At 47.1% G+C, this 12417-nt stretch overlaps 1 protein-coding gene across 1 annotated transcript in view; it reads left to right on the forward strand.

Annotated features, from left to right (window-relative positions):
- DNAH9 (dynein axonemal heavy chain 9) overlaps positions 1-12417 on the forward strand; it is a 359765-nt gene that overhangs the window by 264879 nt on the left and 82469 nt on the right. Inside the window, exons 51-53 of the mRNA XM_062215967.1 lie at positions 4966-5085; positions 7860-8048; positions 11043-11278. Coding sequence (XP_062071951.1) covers positions 4966-5085; positions 7860-8048; positions 11043-11278 — 545 coding nt within the window. The remainder of the gene's footprint in view (positions 1-4965; positions 5086-7859; positions 8049-11042; positions 11279-12417) is intronic.

Below are 12417 nucleotides of genomic sequence, written 5' to 3' on the forward strand. Positions count from 1 at the left end.
GCTAAGGAGTGGCTTCCCATTCAAACAGATGGTTTGGCTGCCTTTTTCATAATCCCCACCAACTCCAAATTTTTGTTCAACATTAGATTCATCTGACTAAGTTTACATTATCTTTCTGCTCTCTGCTCATTTGAATTTCTGACTTCTGTCCTGGTGCTGGGCTGATGTCTCTATTTCTTGATATATCTTATTCAGGCAGTTGACTTCCTAGATGAAGCTATAAATTGTTCAACCTAACGTCTTCCCAAAATAGTTATGGCAACTTGTTTAAGCTGACATAACCTTTATATCTTGCTCCTTCACATATAGGCAGCTTCCTGGGGATCCTCAGCTTGCAAGACGAGGCTAGCCTTGCCTTCAGCTCTTTTCTCTTCCCGCTACCTCCCAACTTCTGTTACCATGACTTTCTATTTTTGTTTTGTAATCACCACCACAGAAAGCATTAACATTCTCATCCATAACCAAAATTAAGTGTCTCATGCCCTGTCTATAGAATGGTTCACAACATTGTAAACTCAATAATTTCTATTTATAGTGTATAAGCATGTCTATATTGTTCAGAGCAGATACAAATGCTGCACTGTAATTGTATTTTCTTTTTCTGTACAACCTGTTCTTTCCTCCCTTGAGCCTCCACTGTTAGTTAGTTACCTTCCTTTAGTTCCTTGTATATAGCCTCCATTATTTTTATTTTTAAATATTTATTTTATTTATTTGAAAGAGTTACAGAGAGTGGTAGAGACAGAGAGAGAGGTCTTCCATCTGCTGGTTCACGCCCCAGATGGCCGCAATGGTCGGATCTGCGCTGATCCAAAGCCAGGAGCCAGGAGCTTCTTCCGGGCCTCCCACATGGGTGCAGGGACCCAACGACTTGGGCCATTTCTACTGCTTTCTCAGGCACAGCAGAGAGCTGGATCAGAAGAGGAGAAGCCAGGACTAGAACCAGCGCTCATATGGGATGCCAGTACTTCAGGCCAGGGCTTTAACCCGCTGTGCCACAGTGCCAGCTCCCATTATTTTTATTTTAAAAATACATTTATTTATTTATTTATTTGAAAAGCACTGAGAAGGAGAGAGAGATTTTCCATCTACAGGCTCACTCCCCAGATGACAACACCTGAGGCTGAGCCAATCCAAAGCCAGGAGTCTAGAACCCCAGCCTGGTCTCCCACCTGGTTGGCAGGGATCCAAGCATTTGGTCCATCTTCTACTGCCTTCCTTGGTGCATTAGCAGGGAGTTGGAGAGGAAGTGCAGCAGCTGAGACTTGAACCTGTGCTGCAATCCAGGATGCTGGTGTTGCAGGCCATGACTTAACCCGTTGCACCCCAACGCCAGCCCCTTCATTGTTTTCAAGCTCTGCATTCAGCCCAGTATTCTTTTTTTTTTTTTTTTTTTTTTTTTGACAGGCAGAGTGGACAGTAGAGGGAGACAGAGAGAAAGGTCTTCCTTTTTGCTGTTGGTTCACCCTCCAATGGCCACCGCAGTAGGCGCACTGCGGCTGGCGCACCGCGCTGTTCCGATTCAGCCCAGTATTCTATCAAGTCCCCCTTGCCTCCAAGACCTTTCTCCCTTGTTCCTTGATTAGAGCTCTATTCCATGTTGGAAACTAAATAACTGCCACTGCTTTCTCGAGTCTGTTCCAGTGATTCCTACCTACTTTCTCCTTCCTTCTACCCCTACCTTCTCCTTTCTTGGTTTCTTTTATATTCCTATGAAACATCCTCAAATAGCTTTCTCAGAAATGTTAAGAGAGACATAAATTTTCTAAATAGTTATAGTTTGGAAGTGTCTTTATTTTATTATTAACTTGAACTAATGATTTTGCTGAGTACTGAATTCTGAGTGCCATATTTTTTTTTTTCTCTTTGAACATTGAATCCTTTATGTTGGTGAGAAAGCTAATGAACCGTCAAGGTTCCTTTCCTTTGTAGATGCACTATGCTTTCCCTTTTCTGTAAGCCTCTCAACCTTTTCTTCATTCTTGCTGCCTGAAACTTTACATTGATTTTCTTAGCTGTCATTCTTATTAATCATTGTGCTTCGCATGCAGAGAGTTTTTAATCTTCGGCTGTAGGAAAAGATGTTGCACTTTTTTTGAGGGTTTTCCTTTCTGTTTTCTTTTTTTAATCATATTCTCTGGAATGCTTGTTAGACATTGGACCTCCCAAATTGGTGCTCTATTTTCTTTCATCTTTCTGTTACTGTACAATTTCTTAAACTTTGTAGATTTCCTCAAGTTCACCTTTCGGCTCTTTCCTGGAACTTATTGTTTTTATGTGACCAATGATGGAAATTTCCACAGTTTTTTTTGTTTGTTTGTTCTGCCATTTAATAACACCCTGCCTTGTTTTAATGATAAAGTATCTTGAATCTCTCTGAGAAACAAGTTGTAAAGAGTTTTAACTGTGTTGTTGTTTTTGCTGTTACCAGAATTATCTGTAGCTTAGATAATTGTTTTTTCCTTGTTTCTTTTCATCTAAGCTTTCATTCAAAGTTTTCTTGTCCTTTCACATCTACAAGAGTAATGATCAAAAGCTGATTGTAGGGGCCAGCGCCATGGCTCACTTGGTTAATCCTCCACCTGCAGCACCGGCATCCCATATGGGCACCGGGTTCTAGTCCCGGCTGCTCCTCTTCCAGTCCAGCTCTCTGCTGTGGCCTGGGAAGGCAGTGGAGGATGGCCCTGCACCCGCTCCGGAGACCAGGAGGAAGCACCTGGCTCCTGGCTTCAGATCGGTGCAGCGCCGGCCATGGCGGCCATTTGGCGAGTGAACCAATGGAAGGAAGACCTTTCTCTCTGTCTGTCCCTCTCTGTCTATAACTCTACCTGTCAAATAAATTTTAAAAAATAAAAATTAAAAAATAGCTGATTGTAGGGTCCAGCACTGTGGTATATCAGGTAAAGCTGCCACTTGCAGTGCTGGCATCCCATATGGGTGCTGGTTCAAGTCCCAGCTGCTCCACTTTCGATCCAGCTCTCTGCTGTGGCCTGGGAAAGCAGTAGAAGATGGCCTGAGTATTTGGGCCCCTACACCCACTAAGGAGACCCAGAAAAAGCTCCCAGGTCCTGGCTTTGGATGGCCCAGCTCTGGCCTTTGCAGCCATTTGGAGAGTGAACCAGCAGCTAGAAGACCTCTCTCTCTCTCTCTCTCTCTCTCTCTGCCTCTCTGAAACTCTGCCTTTCAAATAAATAAATCTGTTTTAAAACATTCATTGTAGGGACTAGTATCTGGCACAGTGGTTAAGATGCTGCTTAGGACACACATACCCCTTATCAGAATGCCTGGGTTTGAGTTCCAGCTCTGCTTCTGATTCTAGGTTCCTGCTAATGCACACTCTGGAAAGTATTAGGTGATGGCTCAAGTGTGTGCATCCCTGTCATCCACAAGGGGACCTGGATTGAGTTCCTGGCTTCTGGGTTTGCCCTGGTCTAGCCCTGGCTGATGCAGACATTTAGGGAATGGGAAATCTCTATCCATTTTTCTGTCTTTCATTATCTCTCCCTCTGTCTCTGTGCTTTTCAAGTAAATTAAATAGCAAAATCTTGTTTGAAAAGCCAACCGTAGTTCTACAGGCAAAGGCAGCACTAGTTTACTGGCAGAAAGTATCCTTGAATGCAACCTAAATGCCAGAAGGCGGTGTCCGTCCTCTGCCAGCATTGAGTCGCTGTCCTGGTGACATAGATGCCTGGTGGTATTGCATAGTGGGCAGCAGGATGGAAACATGAGGTAGGGGAATCAGTTGGTGTCCAGTTAGCCCTTGTGTTTTCAGTCACATCTAATGATTTCCAAATCCCCAGTTCACGTGGGCTCTGCAAGCTGATGAGCTCCCCCTTTGGTGAACTGTGGCCAATATGACACCTGACACCACAGCTTCCTCCACCCTGCTCCAACAGTCTCCGCCCCTCCTTCAATGTAGTTTTCCATAAATCCAATGGAATCCCTCACTGTCCAATGGTTCTCACCAATTTGTTTGGTGTTATGGGCTTACGACTTCTGTATAACCACTGTAGAGAAGTCAGGGAAGAAGACAAGGCAATTGAATGTGATCAGTCCACCGTTGCTAATTGGATGGCTCACCATTTGCTTTTAAAAGTGCTTCATCATATAAACTTTGGCCCTTGTTTATTTCTCCTGGGCCTTAATAATGGTCAGCAAGGTGATCTGAATCCCAATTATTACTCAGACATGAGACATATTTGGAGGTTTCTGATGTGCGCCTGTGTGTCTTTGTGTATGCAAACACGTATTCTGAGAGTGACAAAAACCACGTGCTTTGATCCTAAATTGTTAATAAATTTAGGAGGAAAATTACTCTTAGACTTAAAGAAAACATTCCTGTGCTTTAAGACAATGAGAAAGAAAGGATGTGGTTAGTGAAAGTTATGTTAAGCTCCTCAGACCTCCAAGTCAGGGAAAGACTCAGATTCCAGACAGTCCAGCCCCAGACAAGCTACGACGAATACAGTCAGTTGTCCTCGCAGGCCTCCCTCCCTGCCGGCGTCCTCTACCCAGGCTCTTACATCCCCGGCTTTAATGTGCTTTGGCTTCTAATAGCAGCACCTGTATTGTTTTGTCAGGTCACGGGACCCCATATTCCCCTAACACAAGGAAAGACAGAATGCACCCCGCTGCCCCTCCCCATATCCGTTGGGCCTCATGGTATTTAGCCAATGACAGAGGGGTTGCAGTGTGGGAGCTCGGCTCTCTCCCTTTGGTCTGAACATCTCTGAACTTCACTCCATGTCCCTCCTGCAGTACCTAACTGAAGCCTTCCCAACAACTCTGCCTGAGGTCACTCCTTACTTACCTCCATTTCCTGCCCTGCCCTGCCTTGCTTTCCCCAAACCCCTTACAGTATCCCTTTGAAGCACTGCCTGCAATACCACTCGCCCATGGTTCTCAGAAGCACCGCAGGTGACCGGGCTGGAATTACTGACGCACCATATGTTCCTTCCCAAACAGCACCTCAATGAAAACCTGGCCAAGCTCACAGCCAAGTTTGAGAAAGCAACGGCAGACAAACTCAAGTGTCAGCAAGAAGCTGAGGCGACTGCAGGCACCATCGCCCTGGCCAACCGCCTGGTGAGTGCCAGCCTTGGCGGCGCGAGCTTCCATTGCGTGAGCAGCACTTGTCAAGTACCTCGGAGGAGGGAAATAGATGAGCACAGCTCAGCACTGCTTTGTCTTGGGGGACAATAGTGAAATGTGCTGAAAGGCAGGGACCAAGGGACACACACACACACTCACAGGTCTGATGAGAGGCAATTTCTTATAAAGATGGTGGGACCCTCAGAAAACCCAATGTAAGACATGGCCGTGCTTCCGTGTGCAACGGGACTTTGAAAAGTTCATGAAAAAGTGGAATTCATAGAAAGATAAGCTTATTTTGTGTGCAAAGAAAAGCTTTGAAACCCATGCATGTGAGAGGTTTTCAAAAACTCCTGAAAAAAAAAAAGCATATTATGACAAAACCATGCACAGATTTCAACATTTTTCTGCACTGAAATAAGCATACACTTTAATTCCATTTTCTACAAATTTTTGAAGTCCCCTCACACTTAAAATGACCAGAGGAAACATTAAGAGGCAAAGCTAGGATTCTGTAGACAAACTCTGACGTTTTTATCTACTTAGGGCTTGATAATAAGGATGTGACCAGGATTGGGAACTGAAGCAACAAAGAATGAGACCTACCGACCCTGAGCATTTCTGAACCTGACCTTACCCAGGCATGTGTGAATATATACATGCAAAGGCGCTGGCCTTCCTGAGAGGACTATGTCTAAAGGTCAGGGTCAGAGGCAGTGTCATGGGTATCTTTTGCTGCACAACACATTCTCCTGAATTGTAGTGACTTAGCATGATACCCTTTGCATTGCATCTCGTAAGATTGGGCTCAGGGATTTGGGCAGCTGGCCAATTCTTCTGCTGCACATGGTAATGACTGGACCCACTCGGTGTTATCAGCATTGGGGGTGGGGAGGGGAAGGTGCATATATGGGCTGGGCTGGAGGGGCTGGGATCGCTTTCTTCACTTGGTAGACACATTGGCAGGGGGTATCTGGAAGAGTGGGCTCTGCCAGGTATCTCTGCCTTTCCATGTCTTGGGACCTCTCCGTGCAATCTCTCCTCCAGGGGAGGAGTCAGACAGCTTCCATGGTGACTCAGGGCTGCGAGAGCAGGCATTCCAATAAGGCCTGAGACAGAAAGCCAGTGCACCACCCCCTCTGCTGTAGTCTATCTGTCCAAGCAGTCCCAGGTTCAAGGGGAAGGAGCAAGAGGAAAGAAGATGCCGACCTTGAGTGAGAAGAATTCTGAGCAATTTATCACCTTTTTTCATCCTCCACAGCTTGTGTTTCTCCTCACATGCTCATGGAAACAGAATTTTTAAAAAATGAGTTTATTTTGATGCAAGAAAAATTTTTCATTCATTCATACATGGGTTTTCAAAAAGTTCGTGGAAAATGCTTATTAGGGAAAAATGAATATGCCTGGGTTTCAAAATATGTTGCATTAGAATAAACCTGCCTTTTAATTCCATTTTTCCATGAACTTTTTTTTTTAAAGTTTAAGTTATTTACTTAAGCCATCTCCTACTACAAGCAAAGGGATAGAAAATCAGTTTCCTTCATCTATCAGCTAAGACTGTTAAAGCTGTGCCCACCAGGTGTGATTTCTCTTCCATCAGGAATCTTCGCTCACCCAGGAAGGGGAGTACACTTGATACCATGTCACACTGATTCCAGCCACTCTTTATTTATCGAAAACAAAGCCAGGTTTCTTAACTCAGGAAGAAATGAGTCACAGCCACCTCTGAATTGAGCCACACTGTGATGGAGAAAGGCTCTACCACTAGCCTGCGCCTGCACTGCCGTTTGTTGGGTCCGCTGCTGCCTGGCACTGAGATGATCTGTCTGGCAGAACAGGTGGAAACAGAGACCACACCTCTGCAAGTGTGCAGGAGGTCCTGTGTATCTCTCGGCCCACCTGCCTCCCACTTGACTTCCTGCTTGATTTCCAAGCTCAGCACAGCCTTCTTGGCCTGGCTGCAGCATTTCCTAACCCTGTCCTCTTGGGAAGCTGGATGGCCCGCTGCTCTAGAGACACATGGGCACCAAATCCACTGCCATTTCTACCAACCAAGGGAAACACTTGGACGCTCTGGTTCTTATGCAATGCACATCATCAGCAAATTTCTCAGGTTTTTTTTTTTTTTTCTCAGCTTCCAAGGGAAAAATGATCAAGTCCCAACACAGAAACTAAACTCCACCATGCACTTAACAGTGGCTCTCCTCCCAGGAGAGGGATGCCACGCCACACAGTGTGCCAGGCCAGTCAGGACGTGTTCTGCAGCCCATCGTACCTGGTACACACTCGTGTGCCTCCAACATTGTGATTAATTACCACATCTAGCTCCCCACCCACTGTGAATTATTTATAGCTCAGCAACTCCACTCATTTCCCCAGCCCCTGGAGAGAAACATAGAGTGGCACCTCCTTTTCTACCGTGTCTTACAGACCAGGTATTGTGCTAATAAGGATTTAACGCTCACGGTTCTATTTAATCTTCTCCACAACCTTTTGGGGCAGGTGGTATCCAACTCCACACATAGAGAAGGCAGAGATTCAAACTTTCAGCTCTCCACGGCCCACCTCATGCACAGCACAGAAGAGGGGCTGTTTGCTGAAATGACTGTGGCAGCCAGTGCAAGGCCCCATTGATCCAAAAGGCCCACAGTGAGGTCCCGTGCCTTCCCACAGTGAAAGGGCAGTGTGCGTTTCCCATGACCACATCCACAGCCCAGTAGCCTGCAGCATGACGAGCCTTCTCCCCTCTCTTACCTGTGCAACGGCAGGTCCGAGGACTGGCTTCAGAAAACGTGAGATGGGCAGAAGCCGTGCAGAGCTTCAAACAGCAGGAAAGCACGTTGTGCGGAGACATCTTACTGGTCACAGCTTTCATTTCATACCTCGGCTTCTTCTCAAAGAGATACCGGCAGAGCCTCATGGATGAGACCTGGAGACCCCACCTGAGCCAGCTGAAGGTTTGGACAGCCCAAACGTCTCCTGACTGCATCAGCCAGACGGTGCCAGGGTGGTCCTGTGACACTCACACGGCAAACCTTCCAGTACCCTGTTTGTGTGTGTATGTGTGTGTGTCTGATTTTTATTAAAAAAAAAAGATTTATTTATTCATATTTGAAAGGCAGAGCAACAGAGAGAGAAAGAGAGAGAGAGAGAGAGAGAGAGAGAGAGAGAGAGAGAGAGAGAAATCTTCCATCCACTGGTTCGCTCCCCCAGATGGCTGCAAAAGCCAGGCATAGTCCAGAGCAAAGCCTGGAGCCAAGCTCTCCATCCAGGTCTCCCATGTGGGTGGCAGGGTCCCAGGCATTTGGACCATCCCCTGCTGCCTTGCCGGGCACATTAGCAGGAAGTCGAGCGCCCTCGTGCACACTCACTCCTGAGCATCAGGCATGGGACAAGTATACCCAAGTCTTTCCACGCTGATTTGCATTGCCATCCACTGCCCCTTGGGCCACCTGAGCACTGGCCCTCACCTCTTAATGAGATCCTCTTGGGAACTTTGATTCTCTGCCCACCATGCTGTCTCCTGGTCCTCCTTCAAGTTGCAAAACCTGGGGGATACCATGAGAACCCTGTGTTTCTCCCAGCTCTCCCTGCTCCAGAGCCGAACCTCACAGGAGCAGCCAGGGAAAGTTCCCTTTCCCAGATTCCTCATGGCACTTTGTGACTGGGCCCCAAAGTTGCACCGTTCATACCCCTGGTTCAGATGCCTTTATGGGCTCCACCCACTTCATCATTTCCATGCTCTTGTGAAGAGCTACCACAAAGATTTTCATATGTACCCCTGTCTTCTTCATGTAGGTGGATTCTACCTCCAGCTCCTCCCTCTGCAATCCACTCCCCTCCACACACACGAATGGGAAAATTGTGAGCTCCCAATTAAAGGGGAATCAACACTGCACCTGCACGCTATAGTGAGACTAGTTGATGATATTCCCTTGGCACTTTTGCATCACTCACAGTCATCAGTCCCCAGTATCCACCAAGTGTTATGTCCACGATAAAGGAGGTTCAACAGACACTCAAGACCAGGATGCCTTCAGCAGGATCACAGGCCAGTCAAGGGGACAGGGTTCACAAAAATCAGCTACAGCAAGATTCAGCACAAAAAAATTCCCCACGTACAGTCACGGTTGGATTCTAAAATCCATTTGTACTTGTATCCTAACAATACACAACACATTCTGTACTGCGATGGTTGGTTTCCCAGATCAGCACATAAAATCCTGCTGGTGATGATTTGCTGAACAGTGGTTTAGAAAGCTACAGTACTAGTAAATAAAAAATAAAGCTGTTATTTTATTCATCTTGAATGCTTGTGGGGAAAGGAAATTGTGGAAAGAATCATCATTCACCTAGTGAATAAGGATGAGGCTCCTGTAGCAGCTTTGTGAGAGTTTCGCTGGCTTTGTTTGGGGGGCCATGGTCTTCACTGGTGGTCTGGGAGAGCCAATGGGTTCCTTCTCAGAATCATGTTTTTGAGCACAAAAAACAGGGTGCATAAGATTGCAAGAAAAATTCTTATATTTGAAAAAGCTTTTGGACCCCAGGATAAGAACCCCCAAGGGCCAGCACTGTGGCATAGCGGGTGAAGCCACTGCCTGCAGTGCCGGCATCCCAGATGGGTGCCGGTTCGAGTCCTGGCTGCTCCACTTCTGATCCAGCTCTCTGCTGTGACCTTGGAAAGCAGTAGAAGATGGCCCAAGTGCTTGGGCCCCTGCACCCTCGTGGGAGACCCAGAAAAGGCTCCTGGCTCCTCAGATTAGCCCAGCTTTGGCCATTGCTGCTATTTGGGGAGTGAACAGCAGATGGAAGACCTCTCTCTCTCTCTCTCTCTGTCTCTCTGTCTCTTTCTCTCTGTGTAACTCTGACCTTCAAATAAATAAATAAATTGTTTTAAAAAATGAAAAAAAAATAAAGAAGACACTGACTTCCCTTTATAGGCTTGCTTGCTGGGACATCCCTGGCCATTGGTGCCCTCAGTAGACAAGGATTAAAGGGACGGGAGATGGCTGGAGAGGTTTGTATACATTCAGTGGGCAAAGCAAACTGCAGAGTAGAGAGAGCAGTCAAAAGGGCACGTGTGTGAGCTTGGAAAACATAATGCTAAATGAAAGTAGCCAGACGCAAAAGGTCATATAGTGTATGATCCCATTTATATTAAATATCCAGAACAGGAAAACCCATGGAGGCAGGAAACATATTAGTCATTGCCATGAGCTCAGGGTAGAGAGAAATGGGGAGTGACTGCTTACCCAGGGGGAGGTTTCCTTGTGGGGGATGAAAATGTTTTGATAGTAGACAGAGCTGTCAGTTGCACAACACTGTGAGCAGACCAAAGACAGCTGCATCGCACACGTCAACGTGCTTAGTGTTGTGTTGTGTGATTTATACCTCATTTTTTAAAAAAAAGAAGTATATGAGTCACCAGTGAGAAAGATTGCTTGTAGAAGAAATCAGTGAGCTGAGACAGGCCACCCAAGACTAAAAGGAAGAGCCTTGTGCACACCCAAGGGAGGCCAGATGGGTGCTCACCAGCTTTGCAGAAGGTGGGGGAAAGGTAAGCTTCCCTGGCCCTTTGCAAGTGGGTGAAATAGATGCAAGGCGAGAGTGGTTTGTGCAGGCAGGAGAAAACCCACCAGGCTTGCATGCCAAAGAAACAGTGAAGTAACCCTGTTTACAGGGGTGAGAACATTAGGCATTAAATGATTGACATCTGGTCGTCTACACTGGAATTGTGATCTAAGTGAGTCTTGTGCAGGACAAAGAGTCAGTCATGCAGACTGAATGGCTGCATCCACCAGAAAGAAAAAAACATACTATGAGGCTTTAACCAAACCTGCCTGCAGGAATTGTCACACAGCCAGAAAAAAACCCTATGCCTTGTGGCCAGGCCACAGTATACTCACCCCCGCCTTCCATTCCAAGTAGGGGTAACACTGCTGTTTTGCCAGGTCCCCATCCCAGTCACCCCCGGCCTGGATCCCCTGAGGATGCTGACAGATGATGCCGACGTGGCTGCGTGGCAGAATGAGGGCCTCCCTGCTGACCGCATGTCCATGGAGAACGCCACCATCCTCCTCAACTGTGAGCGTTGGCCGCTCCTGGTGGACCCGCAGCTGCAAGGCATCAAGTGGATCAAGAACAAATACGGAGAAGACCTCCGGGTCACCCAGATTGGCCAGAAAGGGTAAGTGGCCAAGCACAGACATCCCCACTTTTGCCACACATGCAGGAAAAGTCCGTTATGAGCAGACCGTAAGGGCCCGCAGATCATGTCTGCCTCCTGGGCTCTGACAGTTCTCCCATGTGAAGACACATCTCAGTGAAAGATGCCTGGGCACGATGTCTTTGCATTTTTGTCTCACTGGAAATCCCATGCTGCCAGGATGGTGACTGCTGTTCACAACAATTTATTATATGCTTGGTAAAGAACTGGAAGAGACAGGCTGGGGTTGTGGTGCAGTGGGTTAAGCTGCTGCCTGCGACACTGGTATCCCACCTGGGCCCTGGTTGGAGTCCCAGATTCAGCTCCCAGCTAATGCACCTGGAAAAGTAGCAGAGGATGGCCCAAGTGCTTGGGCCCCTGCCGCCTACCCATGTGGGAGACCTGGATGGAGTTCCTGGCTCCTGCCTTCAGGCCTGGCTGTTGTGGCCATGTGGGAAGTGAACCAGCTAATAGGAGATCTCATTCTCTCTTTTTCTGTCATTCAATATTTTTTTAAAAGAGAAATAGGCAGGAGAATTGAAGGTTCCCAACATAGAAATGATCAAGATGTAAGGAGATAGAAACCCTAGTGACCCTGATCTGACCATTACACACATTGAATGGTTGCTCTATGCCGCACACTTGTGCACATTTATTCTACGTCAATTAGAAAACAGAACTCTCATGCAGCATCTCCCTTACCCTTTTTCCATCAGCCCTCATGTTCATCCCCACATCTCTCCTGAAATGTTTCCTGCCCCCCAAATTTCACAAGCCCTTGTCTCGTGAACTCTGTGTTTTACGAAGTCTTCCTCACAGTCCAAAGCTGCCTGGCTTCGCTCTCCTCCGCCCTAGAGCCACATAGAGCAAACCAGAACTCTCTTTCTGCCGATGCATAATGGGTTGTGTGGCAGCTGTTCATTATGTAAAACATCAGAGCACTTGGCGCCTGCCACGTGGCTTTAGCCATCTGTGATGGGGAAGTTAGTCCATGGAGGGGCATGAAGGGCAGGGAGAGTGTCTGGCCAGCTCCCACCACACGTCACTGGCTTGGGCTCAGCATCTTCCACCCATTGCTTTCTCAACTCCCTCGCAGCTTAGCTTTGTAGTTTCAGTTCTCA

Source organism: Lepus europaeus, chromosome 18 (assembly GCF_033115175.1).
Source record: "Lepus europaeus isolate LE1 chromosome 18, mLepTim1.pri, whole genome shotgun sequence".
NCBI classification, from domain to species: domain Eukaryota; kingdom Metazoa; phylum Chordata; class Mammalia; order Lagomorpha; family Leporidae; genus Lepus; species Lepus europaeus.